Source organism: Pseudophryne corroboree, chromosome 6 (assembly GCF_028390025.1).
Source record: "Pseudophryne corroboree isolate aPseCor3 chromosome 6, aPseCor3.hap2, whole genome shotgun sequence".
Taxonomy (NCBI): domain Eukaryota; kingdom Metazoa; phylum Chordata; class Amphibia; order Anura; family Myobatrachidae; genus Pseudophryne; species Pseudophryne corroboree.
The window spans coordinates 570478468-570501847 of record NC_086449.1 but is presented as its reverse complement, the minus strand read 5'-3'; the positions used below and the strand labels follow the sequence as shown (position 1 = coordinate 570501847).

The 23380-nt window shown below is 46.1% G+C and overlaps 1 protein-coding gene across 1 annotated transcript in view; it reads right to left on the bottom strand.

Annotated features, from left to right (window-relative positions):
- ARL1 (ADP ribosylation factor like GTPase 1) overlaps positions 1–16319 on the bottom strand; it is a 46349-nt gene extending 30030 nt beyond the window's left edge. The window contains exons 1-3 of the mRNA XM_063927826.1: positions 15853–16319; positions 14237–14374; positions 12544–12625 (exon numbers count right to left, since the gene is read on the bottom strand). Coding sequence (XP_063783896.1) covers positions 12544–12625; positions 14237–14374; positions 15853–15856 — 224 coding nt within the window. The 5' untranslated portion in view covers positions 15857–16319. The remainder of the gene's footprint in view (positions 1–12543; positions 12626–14236; positions 14375–15852) is intronic.
- Positions 16320–23380: the final 7061 nt, after the last annotated feature.

Below are 23380 nucleotides of genomic sequence, written 5' to 3'. Positions count from 1 at the left end.
TATAACCCCGCCTCCCTGCACAGGAGCTCAGTTTTTAGTTAACCAGTCCAATGCAGTAGCAGGAAGAGAGACGACAACGGTTAGTAGCCACATACACCACACTCTCATGACAGGAGAAGTGTCAGCGGCTAATGCCATACCAACCCAAAGAAGCTAAGTGCGTCAGGGTGGGCGCCTTGGGGAGCCCAGTGTTCCTCGCAGAAAGAGTTTTAACAAAGGTAAGTTCTTACGGGTACACTGGGCTCCACAAGGATAGATATAGGGGATGTCCTAAAGCAGTTCCTTATGGGAGGGAACACACTGTAGCGGGCACAAGGACCCTGCGTCCAGAGGAAGCATCCTAGGAAGCGGCAGTATCGAAGGCATAGAACCTTATGAACATGTTCCGCCTTGCACAATTGTTCAAGGGTCGCACCACGGCGGGCCGCCCAAGAAGGTCCAACAGACAGTAGAATGGGCTGTAATGTGAGCAGGAGCTGACAGACCAGCCTTCACATAAGCATGTGCAATCACCTTTCTAATCCATCTGGCCAAAGTTCGCTTGTGAGCAGGCCAACCCCATTTGTGAAATCCAAACAGCACAAAGAGAATCAGATTTCCTAATAGAAGCAGTTCTCTTCACATAGATACGGAGAGCCCGTACCACATCCAAAGACCGCTCTTTGGGAGACAGATCAGGAGAAACTAGTGCCTGAACCACAATCTCCTGGTTAAGATGGAACAAAGAAACCACCTTAGGTAAATATCCGGGACGAGTCCCAAGAACCGCCCGGTCACGGTGAAATATCAGATATGGGGAACTACAGGACAAGGCCCCCAAATCAGACACTCTTCTAGCTGAAGCAATAGCCAGCAGAAACACCACCTTAAGGGAAAGCCACTTAAGATCAGCTGAACCAAGAGGTTCAAACGGAGACTCTTGTAACGCCTCCAAAACCACCAACAAGTCCCAAGTAACCACAGGCGGGACATAGGGAGGTTGGATACGCAACACACCCTGAGTAAAGGTATGCACATCAGGTAAGGTCGCAATTTTTCTCTGAAACCACACCGACAAGGCAGATATTTGAACTTTGAGGGAGGTCAGACGCAGGCCTAAGTCCAGGCCCTGCTGAAGAAAAGCCAACAACTTGGCTATACTAAACTTGGAAGCGTCATAATCGTTAGATGCGCACCAAACAAAGTAAGAATGCCAGACCCTATAGTAAATCCGAGCCAAAGCCGGTTTCCGGGCCCGCAACATAGTTTGAATGACCGCCTCAGAAAACCCTTTAGCCCTTAAGACGGAAGCTTCAAGAGCCACGCCGTCAAAGACAGCCAGGCTAGGTCCTGGTAGACACAGTGGTCCTGAACGAGGAGGTCTGGGCGTTGTGGAAGTAGGATTGGACGCTCTGACGACAGGCCTTGCAGGTCTGAGAACCAGTGCCGTCTGGGCCACGCTGGAGCTATGAGAAGCAGATTTCCTTTTTCTTGCTTGAACTTCCGAATTACCCTGGGCAGAAGTGACACCGGAGGGAACACGTACGGCAGCCGAAACCGCCACGGCACCGCCAGCGCATCCACGAATGCTGCTCGAGGATCCCTTGTCCTTGCTCCGAAGACCGGAACCTTGTGATTGTGTCGAGACGCCATCAGATCTACGTCTGGAAGGCCCCACTTTTCCACTAGCAGTTGAAACACTTCTGGATGCAGGCCCCACTCGCCGGCATGTACGTCCTGACGACAGAGTCTGCTTCCCAATTCAGGACTCCCGGAATGAATATTGCCGATATGGCCGGTAGATGGCGTTCCGCCCAATGTAGAATCCGTGAGACTTCCTTCATTGCCAAACGGCTTCGATTGCCACCTTGATTTATGTAAGCCACTGTGGTGGAGTTGTCCGACTGTACTTGAACAGGATGATTCTGAATTAAATGCTGGGCCAGGTTCAATGCATTGAAGACCGCCCGCAATTCCAGAATGTTGATCGAGAAGAGAGATTCCTCCTTGGTCCACCGACCCTGAAGGGAGTGTTGCTCCAGCACCGCGCCCCAACCTCTTAGACTGGCATCTGTCGTCAACAGGACCCAGTTGGATATCCAGAAGGGAAGGCCCCTGCACAATTGTCGGTCCTGGAGCCACCAGAGCAGCGACAGACCTGATCCGGTGAGGCAGGCCATCCCACTTGGCTAGAATCAGCCTCTGGAGGGGGCGAGAATGGAATTGAGCATACTCCACCATGTCGAATGCGGATACCATGAGGCCCAGCACCTGCATCGCCGAATGTATCTACACTTGCGGACGAGAAAGGAAGCAACGAATCCTGTCCTGAAGCTACAGGACTTTCTCCTGAGACAAGAACAACCTCTGGTTGTGAGTGTCCAATAGCGCTCCCAGGTGCACCATGCTCTGAGCAGGAACCAGGGAGGATTTTTTCCAGTTGATGAGCCACCCGTGGGCTTGTAGAAACCGGACAGTCATATCCAGATGACGTAGGAGAAGTTCTGGGGAATTTGCCAGGATTAACAAGTCGTCCAGATAGGGCAGTATCCTGACCCCTTGACGGCGGAGTACCACCGTCATCACCGCCATAACTTTGGTGAAGACTCGCGGAGCCGTAGTTAAACCAAAAGGTAACGCCCGAAACTGGTAATGGAGGTTGCCAATTGCAAACCTTAGGTATTGCTGATGTGACGCTGCTATAGGAATATGCAGGTAAGCATCCTGTATGTCCAGGGAGACCATGTAGTCCCCAGGTTCCAAGGCCAGAACTATAGAGCGAAGGGTTTCCATACGGAACTTGGAAACCTTCACAAACCTGTTCAATGCCTTGAGGTTGAGAATGGGCCGGGAGGACCCATTCGGTTTCGGGACTAGAAACAGCGGAGAATAGTACCCCTGGCCCCTCTGCGCAAGAGGCACCTGTACTACGACTCCTGTATCCAGGAGGGTCTGTACCACCGAATGTAAAGTGTTTGCCTTTGTCTGGTCCAACGGGACGTCTGTCCGGCAAAATCGATGAGGGGGTCGGTTTTTTAAGGCTATGGCGTAACCTCGAGTGACGACTTCCCGTACCCAGGCATCTGAAGTGGTCTTCAACCATTCCTGGGTATACCCTAGAAGCCGGCCCCCCACCCTGGGATCCCCCAGCGGGAGGCCCGCCCCGTCATGCGGCAGGCTTATCGGTCTTGGAAGCTGGCTGACGGGCCGCCCAGGCTCTTTTGGGCTTTGGCTTACCAGGTTTCGAAGTGCGGGCCTGCTTGTTGTACGCCCGACCTTTCGCTTTACCTGAAGGACGAAAGCAGGCGAAAGGAAGTACCTTTAGCCTTCGACACAGAAGGAGCGGTACTTGGCAGACAGGCAGTTTTGGCAGTAGCCAAGTCAGCCACAATCTTATTTAAGTCCTCCCCAAACAGGGGAGTACCTCCAGGGTTTTTCTAGAGTCCAGATCCACAAACCAGGATCTCAGCCACAATATCCGGCGAGCCAGGACTGATGTAGTAGAGGCCTTGGCTGCTAGGATACCAGCATCAGAAGCCGCCTCTTTAATATAGTCAGAAGCTGTGACAATATATTACAAGCATTGTCTAGCATGGTCAGAAGAGATTTCAGCTTCTAACTCCAAAGCCCATGCTTCAATAGCCTCTGCAGCCCATGTTGCTGCAATAGTGGGCCTTCGTGCAGCACCCGTGAGGGTGTAAATCGCTTTCAGACAACCCTCCACACGTTTATCCGTAGGCTCTTTTAGAGACGCGACGGTAGTGACAGGTAGAGCTGAGGAAACCACCATCCTAGCCACATGTGAGTCTACTGGAGGAGGCGTTTCACAATTTTTAGACAGCTCTGGCGCGAGGGGATAGCGAGCCAGCATCTTCTTTTGAGGCACAAACTTCTTACCCGGGTTTACCCAGGGTTCCTGACGTATATCCACTAGGTGGTCAGAGTGTGGTAAAATAAGAATTTACTCACCGGTAATTCTATTTCTCGTAGTCCGTAGTGGATGCTGGGAACTCCGTAAGGACCATGGGGAATAGACGGGCTCCGCAGGAGACTGGGCACTCTAAAAGAAAGATTAGGTACTATCTGGTGTGCACTGGCTCCTCCCTCTATGCCCCTCCTCCAGACCTCAGTTAAGGAAACTGTGCCCGGAAGAGCTGACACAACAAGGAAAGGATTTGGAATCCAGGGTAAGACTCATACCAGCCACACCAATCACACCGTACAACTTGTGATAACCATACCCAGTTAACAGTATGAACAACAACTGAGCCTCAGTAACAGATGGCTCATAACAATAACTCTTTAGTTAAGCAATAACTATATACATGTATTGCAGAGAGTCCGCACTTGGGACGGGCTCCCAGCATCCACTACGGACTACGAGAAATAGAATTACCGGTGAGTAAATTCTTATTTTCTCTGACGTCCTAGTGGATGCTGGGAACTCCGTAAGGACCATGGGGATTATACCAAAGCTCCCAAACGGGCGGGAGAGTGCGGATGACTCTGCAGCACCGCATGAGAAAACTCAAGGTCCTCCTCAGCCAGGGTATCAAACTTGTAGAACTTAGCAAACTTGTTTGACCCCGACCAAGTAGCAGCTTGGCAAAGCTGTAAAGCCGAGACCCCTCTGGCAGCCGCCCAAGAAGAGCCCACCTTCCTTGTGGAATGGGCTTTCACCATTTTGGATGCAGCAATCCAGCCGCAGAGTGAACCAGCTGAATCGTGCTGTAGATCCAGCGAGCAATAGTCTGCTTCGAAGCAGGAGCGCCAACCTTGTTGGCTGCATATAGAATAAACAGCGAGTCAGACTTTCTGACTCCCGCCTTTCTGGAAACATAAATTTTCAAAGCCCGGACTACGTCCAGCAACTTGGAATCCTCCAAGTCCCTAGTAGCCGCAGGCACCACAATAGGCTGGTTCAAATGAAACGATGATACCACCCTAGGAAGAAATTGGGGACAAATCCTCAATTCTGCCCTGTCCATATGGAAGATCAGATAAGGGTTTTTACATGACAAAACCGACAATACTGACACACGCCTAGCCGAAGCTAAGGCCAATAGCATGACCACTTTCCACGTGAGATATTTTAGCTCCATGGTCTTAAGTGGCTCAAACCAGTGGGATTTCAGGAAATCCAACACAACGTTAAGATCCCAAGGTGCCACCGGTGGCACAAAAAGAGGCTGAATATGCAGCACCCCCGGAACAACGTCTGAACTTCAGGCAGTGAAGCCAGTTCATTTTTAGAGAAAATGTACTGGGCCGAAATCTTGACCTTTATGGATCCTAATTTTAGGCCCATAGTCACTCCTGACTGTAGGAAGTGCAGGAATCGACCCCGCTGGAATTCCTCTGTAGGGCCTTCCCGGCCTCACACCAAGCAACCTATTTTCGCCATATACAGTGAAAAAATCTTGCTGTCACGTCTTTCCTAGCCTTTATCAGCGTAGGAATAACTGCAACCGGAATGCCCTTTTCCGCTAGGATCCGGCGTTCAACCGCCATGCCGTCAAATGCAGCCGCGGTAAATTTTTGGAACAGACAGGGCCCCTGTTGCAACATGTCCTGTCTGAGAGGCAGAAGCCCTGAGTCCTCTGAGAGCATTTCCTGCAGCTCCGGGTACCGAGTCCTTCTTGGCCAATTCGGAGCAAAGAATATGGTTTCCACTCCTCCTTTTATTACAATTCTCAGCCCTTGGGTATGAGAGGAAGAGGAGGGAATACAGAGACCGACTGGAACACCCACGGTGTTACTAGTGCGACCACAGCTATCACCTGAGGGTCCCTTGACCCGGCGTAAAACCTTTTTTAGCTTTTTATTGAGGTGGGACGCCATCTAATCCACCTTAGGCAGTTCCCATCAATTTGCAAACTGCGTGAAGACTTCCTGATGAAGTCCCCACTTTTCCGGGTGGAGGTCGTGCCTGCTGAGGAAGTCTGCTTCCCAGATGTCCACTCCCGGAACGAACACTGCTGACAGTGCGCTTACTTGATTCTCCGCCCAGCGAAGAATTCTGGTGGCTTCTACCCTCGCCACCCTGCTCCTTGTGCCGCCTTGGCGGTTTACATGAACCCCTGCGGTCTGACTGGATCAGAACCGGTTGGTCGCAAAGCAGGATCTCCGCTTGACTTAGGGCGTTGTATATGGCCCTTAGTTCCAGGATATTGATGTGAAGGCAAGTCAGTTGACTTGACCACAGACCTTGGAAATTTCTTCCCTGTGTAACTGCCCCCCACCCTTTGGAGGCTTGCATCTGTGGTCACCAGGATCCAGTCCTGAATGCAGAATCTGCGGCCCTCGAGAAGGTGAGCACTCTGCAGCCACCACAGGAGAGACACCCTGGCCCTGGGGGATAGGGTGATTAACCGATGCATCTGAAGAGGTGATCCGGACCACTTGTCCAGTAAGTCCCATTGGAAGGTCCTCGCATGGAACCTGCCTAAGGGGATGGCCTCGTATGATACCACCATCCTTCCCAGGACTCGAGTGCAGTGATGCACTGACACCTGTTTTGGTTTTAATAGATTCCTGACCAGTGTCATGAGCTCCTGAGCTCTCTCTATCGGGAGATAACCCTTTTCTGGTCTGTGTCTAGGATCGTGCCTAGGAGAGGCAGATGAGCTGTAGGAAACAACTGCGACTTTGGAATATACAGAATCCAGCCGTGTTGCCGTTACACTTCCAGAGAAAGTGATACGCTGTTCAGCAACTGCTCTTGATCTCGCTTTTATGAGATCGTCCAAGTACGTGATAATAGTGACACCTTGCTTCCGCAGGAGCACAATCATATCCGCCATTACCATGGTGAATATTCTCGGGGCCGTGGAGAGACCAAACGGCAACATCTGAAATTGGTAATGACAATCCCGTACCGCAATTCTGAGGTACGCCTAATGAGGTGGATAAATGGGGACCTGCAGGTATGCATCCCTTATGTCCCGATTCACAATAAAGTCTCCCCCTTTTTAGGCTTGCACTGACCGCTCTTAGCGATTCCATCTTGAACCTTCTCAGGTATATGTTCAGGGATTTTTAATTCAATATGGATCTGACCGAACCGTCTGGTTTCGGGATTACAACATAACACCCTCTTGTTGAAGGAGGGGACCCTTGACCACCACCTGCAATTTGTGAATTGCAGATAACAGTGGCTCCCTCTCTGGGGGGGAAGCCCGCAGGGCCGTCGGTGAGGGGGCATCTTCTCACAGTCCAGCTTGTATCCCCGAGACAAAATATCTATTGCCCAGGGATCGAACAGGGAGTGAACCCACTTGTGGCTGAACTTACGAAGGCGTGTCCCCACCGGGCCTAGCTTCGCCTGTGGAGCCCCAGCGACATTGGTGGATTTTTGTAGGGGCCGGGGAGGACTTCTGTTCCTGGGAACTAGCTGCCCGGCTCTGACAAGAAAGGACGCCCCTCAGACTTTCTTGTTTCTTTATACGAAAGGCTGCATTTAATAATGTCGTGCTTTCTTCGGCTATGCAGGAATAAAAGGCAAACTAGCAGAATTACCAGCTATAGCTGTGGAGACCAGGCCCGAGAACCCTTCTCCACACAATCCTCAGCCTTCCATATGCCTCTTAAGTCGGCATCATCTGTCCAATGCATATTCTACAGGACACGTCAAGCAGAGATCGACATAGCTTTGACTCTAGGACCCAGTATACTCATGTCTCTTTTGGCATGCTTTATAACTATATATCTATCACTTAAAACAGCATCTTTAATATATTTATATTGCATACTAGGGTCTCATCTCTGCTGATAAGGTACCTGTCCACGCTGCCACAGCGCTATAAACCCATGCCGACACAATCGCCGGTCTGGGTAGTATACTAGAATGTGCACGCTATCTGCAGGATCCCTGAGAATAGCAAGTGCTACCGTCTGTGCAAACAGGACACCCCAGGGGAAGATTCTCAACATATCCTGGCCCTAGTGGGGAAAGGATACAGCCTGAGAATTCTCTTGTGGGAAGCTGCCGTCTCTTGTCTGGAGATTCCCGCTCTTTTTCCTCATGAGAGGAGGGAAATTTACCTCAGCATTCTTCCCCTTAAACATGTGTACTCTCGTGTCAGGGACAGATGAGTCATCAGTGATATGCAAATCATCTATTATTTCAATAATCATATATTGAATACCTTATAGCCATCTTGGCTGTAACTTTGCATTATCGTAGTCGACAGTGGAGTTAAACTCCATGTCGATACCAGTGTTTGTTATTATGGATAGTGAGCATTGAGAGACTCTGAAGGTCTCTGTGACATAGGGACAGACATGGGTAGATTTCCTGTCTGTTCCCTAACCTTTTGTGCAATAAATTCACCTTAGCACTTACACATATCCAAACAGGTGTCGGCGTTGTCGACGGAGACACCCTCTCACACACATATCCGCTCTATCACCTCCTTAGAGGAGCCTTTTACCTCAGACATGTCGACACACGCGTATCGACACACCACACACACAGGGGATGCTCTATTTGAGGACAGTTCCCCCACAAGGCCCTTTGGAGAGACAGAGAGAGAGTATGCCAGCATACACCCCAGCGCTATATAACCCAGGGATTACACTACAACTCAGTGTTTACCCAGTAGCTGCTGTATATACAAATTTTGTGCCTAAATTTATGTGTCCCCCCCCCTCTCTTTTCACCCTTTGTGTACCAGGATACTGCCGGGGAGAGCCTGGGGAGCTTCCTTCCAGCGGAGCTGTGAAGAGAAAATGGCGCTGGTGTGCTGAGGAAGAAGGCCCGGCCCCCTCAGCGGCGGGCTTCTGTCCTGTTTCTGACTAAAAATGGCGGGGGTTTTACACATATACAGTTTTCCAGACTGTATTATGTGTATATATTGCCAAAAGGTATACTTATTGCTGCCCAGGGCGCCCGCCCCCCCCCCCCCCCCCCAGCGCCCTGCACCCTGCAGTGACCGGAGTGTGTGGTGTGCAGTGGGAGCAATGGCGCACAGCTGCAGTGCTGTGCGCTACCTTAATGAAGGCCGGAGTCTTCTGCCGCCGTTTTTATCTCCTTCTTCTGTCTTCTGGCTCTGCAAGGGGGACGGCGGCGCGGCTCCGGGAACGGACGACCGAGGTCAGGCCCTGTGTTCGAACCCTCTGGAGCTAATGGTGTCCAGTAGCCTTTGAAGCACAAGCTAGCTGCACGCAGGTAGGTTTGCTTCTCTCCCCTCAGTCCCACGTAGCAGTGAGTCTGTTGCCAGCAGATCTCACTGAAAATAAAAAACCTAACAAATACTTTCTTTCTAGCAAGCTCAGGAGAGCCCACTAGGTGCATCCAGCTCTGGCCGGGCACAGATTCTAACTGAGGTCTGGAGGAGGGGCATAGAGGGAGGAGCCAGTGCACACCAGATAGTACCTAATCTTTCTTTTAGAGTGCCCAGTCTCCTGCGGAGCCCGTCTATTCCCCATGGTCCTTACGGAGTTCCCAGCATCCACTAGGACGTCAGAGAAAACTTGTTTAACCACCTTCTGACGCTTGAACCTATCTGGTTTCTTAGGAGGGACGGATGGCTCTGAATCATCCGTAATCTGTAAAATCAACTTAATAGCCTCCAAAAGATCAGGAACATCTACATGTGAACTACCCTCCCCATCAGCAGTATCTGTGTCAGAATCTGTGGGGTCAGTGTAAGTGCCATCTTCATCAGACGAGGTGTCAGTGACAGCAGTGGATTGTGAGGAGACGAGCTCGCTTGGAGGACCCCTTGGGCTTGGGCGAGCGAGGGTCAGACTTTTTATTAGTCAGGGACTGGTTCAACTTCAATTGAGCAGATAAATTGTCCGTCCACGGCGGGTTAGCTGCAGGGACCACATACGGTTGCACCGGCATAGGTGGTCCCATAGGGGGTGTTAGTTTATTAACTAGCATATGCAGAAGCGTGGAAAAAGCAGCCCACAGTGGGTCATTATGTACCTCCGTTGCCACAGTCCCACTGGGGGGCAAGGAGCCCCCAGAGCCCACAGCTGCTATATTCTCCTCATATGGATCTGTGGCTTCAGCAACACCTCAGTGTGTTCCGCCCCAGAACCGTTACCTTCAGAAGCAGACATGTTATAACTTGCAGTATCAGGTAACAGTACAATTGGCAGCAGCACAATACCTCTTACCCAAAACCCTGCGCAGTGTAGTCAGCACTAGCAGAGATATAGGAGAGAAATGGTGACTAAAATCACAGAGAAAAATACGTATTAAAGTATATCTTGTGAAAATCCTATATAAAACCTGACGCACCAAGCCCCCTCAGGTTATAGAATATAGGGATAGCAAGTTGAGTGAGAGACACGAAATGGAAACCACTCAGCAAGCTAATGCACACACATATAGTCACAGTTGTACAATGCAGAGGTTATTACTAACAATAATACTGCACTGGACCAGCTTATATAGCTATGTAGTCAATAGATATAACACTGCACAGTAAGAACTGGATGTATATCACAGGGTAATTGTCCTAGAAAACCCTGACTAAATGCACTCTTTCTTAACGAACACTGTCTAATTGACGTGTAGAATACTTAAGTGTCATGTAAAGTCATAGCGCTGTCAACCAGGCGGCTTTACAAAGGAGGATTTGACCAAGCGGTCCCAGGAACAGTGTAGCTGAGAGGAATGGCGCCCAGACACTGACAGGGAGTGAGGGAGAGACAGATATGCAGCTCCAGGGCGGGAACATTTGCGGGAAATGGCACCCTGGGGCTGGGGGAGGGGCTCCAGGTCTAAGCCTTATCTCACTGCTGGCAAAACCACTGGGTACTGTGGGCTACTATTAAAATGGCTTTAAGGGAAAACCTGACCTGCACCCATGCCCAGGTGATCTAGTGGGATCGCCTGTACTGCCACAATGTCCACCGCCAGCGTGCGCGGCCCGCCTCCCACTGACCGCGCCGGATCGCGATAAAGTACGGGTCCCGCAAGCAGGACCCACTCACCACCTCCCGAAGCGCGGCCACACGATCCCGGAGAGCTCCCGTCGTGTGTGCCTGACCATGGAAGAAAACCGGAGCCTCCTGCTGTAGTTACCCGGCAACCAGGGCTCGGGAGTGTACAGTGCCGCTGGGGAGAGCTGGAGCTGCAGCAGTGAATGTCTCCTGACATTTACACACCGCTGCTGCCCTTATAGTTTTCACTTTTCTTCAAAAAAGCTCTTCTTAGGGCTGCCTGGAGCAGCCCCTCTGTCATGTGCCTGCTATCTGCGGCACCAACTACAAAACTGAGCTCCTGTGCAGGGAGGCGGGGTTATAGAGGAGGCGGCGCTATGCATTCTGGGAACAGTCAAAGCTTTTCAGCCTGTTGGTGCCTCGGATCAAGGTCCTACTCTACACCCCTATGTCTATCCTTGTGGAGCCCAGTGTACCCCGCAACAGAAAACCTATTTCCTGAGACACTAATATGTGGCCAGAAAGATATGAGGAGATCAAGAAAAAAGGCACTGAGACCCAGAGTGGAAATGTTGGTGGAGGAAAGGAAGGGCAAATGTATTAAAATATTCCAAAAAGCTCAAAAGCATTAATAAGAACAAATGATCGAATAAATGTAATAGCCTCCAGATTTTGGAGGTGCGGGAAATTTGTGCGAGTCTGTCCGTTCTTTTAAAGCAGCAATCATTTCCAAGGCAAAACCAGGTTGTTGCTTTAAAAAAAATGGGCAGACTCTTACAAAATTCCCGCACCTCTGAGACTCTGAGGCTATTACATTTAGCTGCATATCTGAATTAGGCCAGTGTGCAAATTTAGTATATTGTGCAGATAGAGGGATGCAAAGAGACAAGCAGGTGGGGGAAAGATGAAGGTTACATAACTGTCTGTTCATGAGTTCAGAGATTGTGGGAGAGATGTATATCAGTAGATGAGTGTCAAATGAAAGACTCCAGCTCAATTTCACACTCATATTGATCTTCAATATGTATTAAGGCAGTTACCGTAGAAAGAAAACCACTTCTCTATGGTCTCTGCACACATGTATTGATATCACCATTGCCTTTCAGTTGTATGGCAATACTAAATTGGCAGCTCATATTAAAAACCAACAAGTGCACTTTTGTGGCTTGTCGTTCTCAGCAGGATTACAGGCACATTGGTTCTCACAATATTGGCACCGGCCAGGAGGCATGACTATGCTGATGTGCTATGGGTATTACTGAGGCCATAAGAGGGGAAGGGGGGAGATTTCTTTCCCACTCCAACAGGTGAGATGATAATACAGCTCAACATTGATGTTTCCTGAGTCTCCTTGATAAGAGGCAAAGAAGGAAGAGCTTTAGCTGCACAAGGTGTGCCTTAATAATACATCTCCACCATTGGGGGAAACAAGGCGAGTAGCACTAGTCAATGCAGTTAAGGGAGATCTTATTAGATCATGTAAAAGATTCATAGTTACAAGAACACTGTTTTAACACTTATTTTTGATTTCAAACACAGTACACCTTTCCCTTGATGGATAAACTGCTAGAGACACTTCCATTTGAATCAATTACTGATATTTTATTTTACACTGACTGAGAAACAACTACTTGCAGGAAATTCTGAGAGAAGAGTCATCGTTACCTGATACTTGTTTGACCTCCCAAGTCCCATACTTGAAACTTTAGATTCTTGTAAGTCACCGTTTCTACATTAAAACCGATTGCTGAAGAGAAATAATAAACACAATTTACTGATTGTATTAAGCAGTTAAATTCAGGACTAGAGACACAATCTAAATCCAGTAATAGAATTTAAAGGGTTTATAATAACCAGACAATTTGAGCAATTGTCCAAAAGCGATTCTTATAAATCACGTTTTCTTTCACGTATAACGTTCGATAGTCCCACAATCATTATACCTTATTAACAAACATATATTTGAGAACCCCTCCCTACAATTTAATTACATTCATTTTGTATACATGTGTGTTTCATCCATATATTTTGTTTCTGGTTCAAGTATCTTTGGCTCTTTTCGACTGCTGAACAATCTAGCTCTGCAACTTCGAAGAGGACATACTTGATAATCAACTGAAAGTCACTTATGCTGACACATTGCCAAGTAAAAACAAACACTATTGCTCACAGTCTAGTGAAGTTCACCTCCAATGGCAACGGACTTACTGCTTTAGGAAGTCAACGCTAATAAATACGGAGAAAGAACTGAAAACAGTCAGGTGAATTCAATGTTTTTTCTGTTTCTTGCTGGCTTTAAGGCAGTATCTGAAGCCAGTTAACATTTGAACATTTTAAATGGCAATTTATTACAATGATCCATAGATTACCCTGTTCTGTAATTAAAATGTATCTAACTAGTTACCAGCCCGTCAAAATGACGGAACATCACATAATTAATGTCAGCGCTGATGGCTGTGCAGGCCTGAACAAAGCAACACTTTAATTACTCCATTGGGCGCCATCTAGTAGCCGCCGGCTCGCAAAATACTTGAATTACCCCCATAGAGGGGAGGAGCAGCGTTAGCCTTTTATTATATAGGATTTTCTTAAACAGGGATTATACTTCACCACTATAAAGTACAATGTTTGTATGTAAAATGGAAACATATATCATGCAGTGTACAAGGAGCTTTAGTAAATTAGAACCTATAGCGATTTTCAGGTCTGCAAACAAGCATGATTGCAACGCAAGGCCCTTAAGTTATTTACATATTTTCTGACACTGAAAACTCATTGCTCGTGGGTTTACTATGGGTGTCATTCCGAGTTGTTCGCTCGCAAGCTGCTTTTAGCAGCTTTGCACACGCTAAGCCGCCGCCGCCTACCGGGAGTGAATCTTAGCTTATCAAAATTGCGAACGAAAGATTCGCAATATTGCGAAAAGACTTCTCTGTGCAGTTCTGAGTAGCTCGAGACTTACTCTGCCAGTGCGATCAGTTCAGTGCTTGTCGTTCCTGGTTTGACGTCACAAACACACCCAGCGTTCGCCCAGACACTCCTCCGTTTCTCCAGCCACTCCCGCGTTTTTCCCAGAAACGGTAGCGTTTTTTCACACACTCCCATAAAACGGCCAGTTTCCGCCCAGAAACACCCACTTCCTGTCAATCACATTACGATCACCAGAACGAAGAAAAAACCTTGTAATGCCGTGAGTAAAATACCTACCTGCATAGCAAATTTACTTGGCGCAGTCGCACTGCGGACATTGCGCATGTGCATTAGCGACTAATCGCTCCGTTGCGAGAAAAAAATAACGAGCGAACAACTCGGAATGACCCCTTATAAGCAGAAACATCAGTATTTAAAATACACATACTTGGAATTGTAGTGACAACTTCTCCCACTTGTAACCGATAAAGTATTGTGGTCTTTCCGGCTCCATCTAGACCAAGAATCAATATTCTCATCTCCCGAGTTCCAAAAAGGCTGGAAAATATGCTAGAAAAGAAGTTCCCTGCAAACAGAGAAATGTGTCTATGTAAGTCACTATACAAAGAGTGCATATATTATTATTATTATTATTATGACCCATAATTTTGGGTTATTAAATTAACTGTAGTAACCTTTCCATAATGGTTATCAAGGATGTACATATAAATTCTAAATTATGGGGCTTACCCTAGAGGTTAAACAAAACACTGCATTAATACCCATAGTAATATATAAAAATAAGAATATCAGAATGCAATGTATTTAGAGAACTAGACATGTTAGTGCAGCAGACTTCTTTTAACTGTAATAATCAAATTATATAATGTTTTTCTCATACATAAATCGGTTTGTTGTGGGTAGCTACAAACTGGATTAAAGCTGGGTACACACCTAAAGATTTCTTTGTTTGTGGGAACAAATGGCAATCAACCATTTGTTTCTAAACGCTGGAAAACAGACAATGGCTATTCAAACAAATTGGTCAAATCCATTTAACAAATTTATCAGAACAAACGTTTTTGTCTGTTTTCCAGTGTTTGAGAGCAAATGGTTGATTGTCATTTGTTCCCACCAGATTGGACAGGTAAATCTTTAAGCGCGTTTTTACCTAGTGTGTATGCAGAGCAATGATGTGAAAATCGCTGGCCGGAAAATCACACAGTGTATACACACTGAGCAATTTTTACCTGGCCAAATGATTTTCACGGGGGTGGACACTTTCCACAGTAGGAGATTAGAAAGTGGTTCACTCGGCCGGCAAAACAGGGCAACGGACGGCGATAATGCGGGAGTGCGCATCAGTGCTCGCCGCCCATCCATATACACTAGGAGATTTTGAGCTCAAAACACCAAAAGTGAGCTACTTTGAGCTCAAAATCGCCTAGTGTGTATGCACCTTAACTGTTCAATACTGATGGACACAACATTTGAACATGTCTGCAAGGCGACACTGGGGTGCATTTACTAATGAGCGGTCATTCAAAGCTGCAAAACCAGGCTTCTTTAGCGTGTAGTATGATTGCCCTTTTAAACGCAACCCTTTGAAAAAACAAACCTATGATCAATAAAGATACCAAATAGTGTCAGTATATAGTGTAATAAAATATTGTAAAGTATGCAGTTCGCGAACAGTGTTGTGTATACAATGTAAATATAACATAGGTATGTATGCCACCACTTGCACATTTCCAGATCAAAAGTAACTGTAAAGTTACTGACAAAGTCTGAACTTAAAATAAAAGTGTCCTGATCACAACAAAACGTTCCCTGTAATGATAAAGAAACCTCCAGGACGTGGGCGCACTGGTTCTGATCCTGGCACATTACCCTATGAGAAAACAATCTGTAGAACTGAAAGGCCCATACACCCCCAGGCCACTGACCCATCTCTAGCATGGCATGATGATAAGGTGTTAGCACTCACTGGTACAGTGGGCAGAGCACACATACATACAATATGTATGCATATAGATATATAAAACCTATGAAGCTGTACGTTACCCATGGTGCCCGGAGACGCCGCCTGGCCGGGCTCCGGTGTTACTGTGGCTGCGGTAGCGTCTAGATGCACAGCCCTGTTGCTGGTGGTCACTCCCGGAAGCGCCGCTCAGAGCTCCACGTCACACGGCTGCAGCCAGTCTGTGTCTGCGCATTGCACATGCACGATTCGACACGAAGTGAAGTCGCAGGTTAATTAGATGCAACATAATAATATGAGTAGCTCTCTGGTCTGCGTGGCAGATATAAGAAATATAGGCGCTGCCATTCTTGCATCTACCTAGTGCATGCAGTTTTGTTTTCTATTTTTTAGCGAATGTGCGGGCAGCTGGTGTGCTGCTGTCACTGTGTGTTAGAGGTATTTCCGGGTGTGTCGCACGCCGGGGTGTAGCGCTAGGTGTGTAGTTAGGGTGAGTACAGGGGCAGGCAGCTGTAACAAGTCGCTGGGCAGGACAGGTTGATCCTGTTCCCCCAGATCATACAGCAGCTACCGCAGTGTGTGGCGCAGGGCTACAGCTATTTATCGGGTGTCAAATACATTGTAACACTTGTGTGTCATGGCAGTGACAGGAAAGGAAGAAGGTAAAAGCCGGATCCATCCTCTATATCACAGGTTCTCAAACTCGGTCCTCAGGACCCTACACAGTGCATGTTTTGCAGGTAACCCAGCAGGTGCACAGGTGTATTCATTACGCACTGACACATTTTAAAAGGTCCGCAGGTGGAGCTTATTTTTTTTGTGATTCTGAGACCTGCAAAACATGCACTCTGGAGTAAAAAGTCTATGGCAGTGTATCCTTTCCACACATCTCTAATCAAAACTCATCAGATTTCCAGGAGTTTATAATGCTGCACCTGTGTATAATGCCCAGATGTACCCTTTGGCTCATATATTGCATGTAAATCTGGCTCTGGGGTTAGCCAGTGCCTCCTGAGCCATTTAGCTCACCAAACGTCCCTGATATCTAGTGTTCACTCTAGGCTGTTTTAGCAGGGCGCCGCGCCCTGCCCATTTTTTAACAGGCAAAACCCGCCCTGCCCCTTTTGCGGCGCCCTGCTAGAACAGCCGCCCGCTCCCTGCCCTCCCGGCGTGTATAGATGCCGTGCGCATGCGCGCGGCATCCATTCACGCATTGGGAGAGGGCTGGGGGAAGCCCAGCACCGACGGAGGTGCTGGGCACGCCCCCAACAGTGACGTCGCTGGCCACAGACGCTCTCTATAGTAGCGTCTGTGGGCCGCACCGCCCCCTAAAATGACGGAGGCGTGGTCACGCCCCCTAATTTGCGTGGCCACGCCCCCATTTCGACCGTGTGCCCCCGGACTCCGGCACCCTGCCCCATTTCACTCCTAGAGTGAACACATATCTACCCCATATGGTCAACTTGAATTATGTTGACAGGGTGAAATGATCAGAATAGGTCAACAGGGTCAAAGGGTTGACATGGAAATGGTTGACGCTAGTTTTTTTAGTGTAATTTTCTGTGTTTCACCATATGTGACCACAATTATTGCAAACATATACCCATGCGGGCTCGCTTTGCTTGTTACACTTAAGGCATGGTACTGCGCTCCGCTACCGCAGGGCTTCGCACAGAAAACTATTCCCACTCGTGGTCCACTTTGATGCTAAATCAAGCAAAAGTTGAAAAATATGTAAAAAAAGCCCTAAAAATTGAAGAACATAGGGGATTGCATAGCGTTTATTCGCGAGAAGCTGGGGGCATGGCCAGCAGCTCACAGAGTGCTGGTGATCATGGCATTCCTGGGAAGCCACACCCCATTTGCCAAGGTCACGCCCACTCATCGGCATGCGCGCACAGGAGTCCCAATCTACTCCTAATGTTGGGAGGTATGGAATTGGAAGAGCAAAACTGGAGAGATATGGAGCCAGATGTAATGCTGTCCGAGATCGCCAGAGCTGCGGTTTGCCGGCTGAACTCAAACTTTTTTTTAAAGGGGCAATCATTTACAAGGCACGGTTTTGCCTTGTAAGGTCAGAAGGTCCCTCTGCCTCCCTGCACTCTCCCCTCAGTGTTACGCACGGCAGGACCCCCCACCCAGCGGCTGCAGACAATAGCAGCTGCTGGGAAAGTGTAAACCAGACCCCCCCTGTGAACCTGGCAGCTGTCTGGGGTGTAAAAAGTAACGTTGCGATGTTACTGATCTTCCTGACCGATGTCTGAGGAAATGTTTTTTTTTTTAAATAATATTTTTTTTTTAAACTAAAATCATTTTGGATAAGGTTAAATTCATATTCTTCACCTAATTCACTCATTTAAAAAAAACGACAATTTCTGAGCGGTGTTTGGGGAAAAATATTGTCAGTTAAGTTGTTAATGGGGAGGTTCCTGAGGCGGTCAGCAGCAGTGCCCTGCTTTTCCCAAGAGCTCCCTTTCCTGTGAATAGATGCCGCACACAGTTGTTTTAGCAGGGCGCCGCTAAAGGGGCAAGGCGCATTTCGCCTTTTTTAAAATTGGGCAGGGCGCGGAGCCCTGCTAAAACAACCTAGCGTGAACATTAAGTGGTTGCCCCTTTAAAAAAAACAGTGTTCGGCCGGGGATGGGGCGCGGCCCTTCTGCCGTCACAATTAGGGGCAGGCCTGCCCCTCCACGGCACTAATGGGGGCGTGCCCAAGCTGTCAGCATCAGTGATGGGGGCGTGTCCAGCACCTTTGCCCAAGCACTCCCTTTCCTATGAATAGGTGCCGTGCACGGCTGTTTTAGCAGGGTGTCGCTAAAGGGGCAGGGTGCAGAGATTAAAGTGTACATTAAATGATTGCCCCTTTAAAAAAACGTCAGAGTTCGGCAAGCAACCCGCACCTCCGGCCAACTTAGACAGCATTACATCCGGCCCATGATGTATAGCTGAGAAGATTGACTAGAGACACTGAGTACTAAAGTACTGCATAATAGTGTATAAAAAGTTCCAAAAATACAGCACAATATGGAGCAGTTATGAATGCTGGTGCAAATAGGAATTCTGGAGTGTAATGCATGGAATCACTGCAAGAATGCTGGAGCTTAACAAACAGGTATTTGATTTTAAGCACAGCAGAGAATGATGCAAATTGGAACGCTAGAGTACAATGGAGGGAGGCACTGCAGGGGGTGTGGATGATTAGGTCGACAGTGTCTAGGTTGACCCCAAAAGGTAGACATAGACAAGGTCAACATGGTCAAACGGTCAGAAAAGGTCTACATGAGTTTTTTTTATGGTTTTTGGTGTCATTTACTACATCTAACCAGTGTTAAGCCCAATTAGTGTACCGCGTCCTCTCGCACTGCTTCATTTGCTCACCATGCTTTGGTTAGGTTACTATTCCCAATCTTAGGCTGTGTACACACTTGCTGATGTGCACCCAATATATCGTCCGAATCGGCGGGTCGGACAACATATCATATACATCGGCAAGTGTGTACACCCTATGTCATTAACGATATGTGCTCCCGCGGGTCGTTAACGGTTTACAATATCTTTGGTTTTCAACTTGAAATCTAAAGATGTGGGTGCATGCCGTCACTGACAAGATGCAAACGATATTGTTCAGTGTGAATGAATGATATCATTTGCAGGGGAATCTTGCGCGATCTCACTGACATTGACAAGTGTGTACCCAGCCTTAGTCCTTGTGGATGGTAAAGTATGAAAAATTAAAATTTTTAGCAAAAAGCTCATGTCAACCATATGCTATGTCGACCATTGCCACGTTGAGCTTTTGACCATGTCGACCTAGTGAATGTTGATCAATAGTGGTCGACCTATTGACTGTTGACCTTTTTACTGTCGACCAAATAACCAGATACCACTGCAGGAATACTGGAGCAGACACACAGGTGTTTGATAAGGACTCTGGCACCCATCACACACAGCAGTGAAATGAATACTTTATACTGAGGAATACAGGCACTGGAGCAGGACACACAGGAGTGAGAAGCATCCAATGCAGTCAGAGGGCGGAATTCAAATCTTGCTGCCCGCGATCGCACCTGCTGGCAGCTATCAAATGTTGCTGCCGACAGGTGCGACATCAGCATTTCTTTATCATCCACTAGGGGTCACTGGAGTACTCTTGGGATATGGACGGGCTTCCGTAGGAACAGCACTGAATATTTAAATTTAGAACACTCCACCCCTCCATATCCCCGAGCACCTCTCAGTGTTTTTTCTGTGCTAGACGTAGCAACAGCTCTGTGACTGAAGTCACGATTACTTTGAAGAATTTTTATTTTTATTTTATTTTTATTTTTTCTATATTACATCCCTTTCCCCCTTCCAAAAGGCAGGGTCAGGGATAGTGCAGCTGCTGATAGCAGCAGGGGCGTGTCGGGCCTCTCTGAAAGAGCTCCCTCACAGCCACACAGACACACAGTTCTGGTGTGCACAGGCTGGCCGGCGCTTACTAAGAAGCCCCGTCGGAGCCTCATCATAGACGTGTTCCACAACTAATCAGGTATGTGAGGGGGGAGAACGGGGCGGTCAGCTTCCGCTGCCGCCCCGACGTGTGGGGAAGGCGCTGGTGTCTTTCGGCTTATTGCTTTATGGAATCATATTTATGAATATTAATATTTAATATATCATATATGGTATTTAATATATGGATATATTTCAATTAATATGCATTTATCATATATATCTGCAAATATATTATGTCAGGCTTACAAACTAATTGGCTGATACATATATGCAGTCCTTATACATATGACTTATGAAGTTATTAAGTTAAGATTCCTTAAAGAGAGTTCAAGCTTGAATATTACCGCTCTTTTTATATGATTCTTTATTTACAGGCAGATCAAATCGTACAGAATAAGATATACACAGTAGTGATATATATACTAATTATAATTATATATGCTTCCTTCGTTACATAACATAAAACAACATGACATAAGTTTCACAAACAGTTTCAATTGCTAACATAAAATGTATACTTGCAAGTTAAAGATTGCCATCCCAAGAATCATTCCTTCTGCATGTTCTCCATGACTTCTCCTCCTGACTGACTTCCTTCCTTCTCCTTCTTCTTCTCCCTCTCCCTCTTCCTTCTAACTCCTAACTACAAGTCTGGTCCTTTTATCTCATATTTTACCAATTCAAACTATCATATTCTCATAGTTTCCAATGGAATAGGTAATTATAGGTTTGTCAGATTCCAAGGTGTAATAAAACAAACATTGAACTGGGCTGTCGTGTCCTGTTCACGGAGGCATGGTGTCATAAAAGTGTGGTGTCCACACTGCCTTAAGCAAGTATAGTATTGTAAAATCTGGAATGTCTTTTCATCCAAAGTTCTGTTGTATTGACAAGTTTTCCTGGGGTCGGTTACACAATGTTTTATCAATGGATGTGATCTCTTTTCATAGTAGTTAATTTATACTCCCTAGCTTTTAACCTTCACTGGACAATAGACAAACCAGTAGATTCTGATCTACTGTAAGCACACCTGTGAATTCCAATGACCAACAGAGCTCTGTCACATACCTATTATCATTTATGGCCTAATACCTTTTCTCTACAATGACTCTTGATCTTACTGTAACCTCTCTGGCCTTATTTATGACTAGAGCAGAATAAACCTGTTCCCTACACTATTTTTTACCATCTTGCTGTAAAACACAAATATACAGTATATCTATATAAACACATACACAAACCTAATCTCTTAAATCAGCTAAACATTACCTCATACATTCAAACTTATTTCATATCTATTCCTTACTATATATATCCAGTATACTGTCCACTATGGTAACATCGCCTATTTATAATGAATTATATTTTGATTCAGACAATATCCATTGCCCTAATATTATACTAAGTGCAGACAATTACCTATAAGGCAACAGTCGCCCCCTTGTGGCCATGAGAAATTCTTTTGATTGGCCACACATTAAACTAGCGTAATTGCTTCCAAATACATTTCAAAATATTCCTTCAAACATAACTTTCGTTGTAACCATAATATATACCATAAGTGTAATAATAATAACCATTATGATTTTAAAAATCTCTAAAAATTCTTAGCTTACCTAACCTTATTCTACTTTTAACTAAAGCAGACAAAACTGAGGTTTTTATTCAGTATTCATGAGGAAAACTAATTTCTACAGACATTTGGAATACCATAGCCCAATTGTAGACCTTTTTTCTGTATCTGGATCAGTACGTTTGGACATTTTTGCTGTTCTTGTATGTAGCAATTTACTGGGATAAGACTGTCATCTGCGTGGTTTGCTTGCAATTGGAGATGCCTTGCGTTTGCATTATGGCCTTGCGTTTGCAACATTTGCACCATTACTAGAAGTAGAATTCTTCGTAGCAGCTGCTCCTTTGCTTGCCATTTCGCTGTTTGAGGCAGAGGGCTGTGTACGTCGAGTGCTGTGTCTTGAACATTCAGTACTTGTGACGACCCTCAGTAATAGTCTTTATACAGTCTTTAGCAGTTCTGTTTCCTTTGCGTTTATCCAATGCCGCAGTTGTGACCAGTGTCCATATTGCTTTTGCACAAACAGGTTGTGATTTTGAATAGAACAGGCATATATGAAACAGTCTTTTTTTTTTTTTCTTTCTTTCTTTCTTTCCTTGCTTGTTAATAGTAGGTCTTAATTGTCTTCGGGCAATAGTACCACAAATGGCTGTGAGTAGTACACCTACTCTGTTCTGTATTTCCTCACTGAATAAATTACCATGCAGTCTTAAATCTCCTTATTCTACCTTGTACCTATTTATACATCTCAATCTTACATAAACTTATACCAGTTTAACCCATATAAAGGCGTTTTCTATCCTACCTATATTTTGACTAATAATTATTTAAAATGCTTTTGATGTGTATATAGTAACATCCTATCAATACAATAAATGAATATAATTTTGCTTCAAACAGATATTAAATATCATTTAGGAATGGCTTTAAATATATCTAATTCCATCCAATATTATTTTATATGCAGCCATGTGCATATACAGTGACCCTGTTATGCTACAAATAATTATCTTAGACTTGTGACAGTCTTTATTAAGAGAATTATTCATCCCACTTAATAATCTCGGCCCAATTTGTTATAACGTGGTATACCATCCTGTATTAGATATTTAATTACTTTTGAAGCTTTTACGAAGGAAGCATAGGTAGTATCTATTGTGTAATATATAAAAAAAACATAAAATATTTACAAGGTATATATGCAATGATATAAAATATATCTCAGACAAATGTTTACATATATGTGATTAAGGTATATGAAGGGATGAGACAGTTCTGTATAATCACAGTGATGAGATGTGCTGTACACTGTTGTGGGAGTGTACATGTAGTTTGAAAGACAAGTAATGATTACTTGTGATGAAAGGGTTAATGAAAACCTTCCCCTTTCTTGTGAAACTGGAAAACTCCTTGAGGATTTGTCCATATATCAGTCTTTAGGGATGCTATGTAGATTTTGCTGGATAGCAGCGATGAAAGGGTTAATGAAGACCTTTTCCCTTGTAAATTGGAGTCTTTTTGGAGTCTTGCACCATTCTGTATAC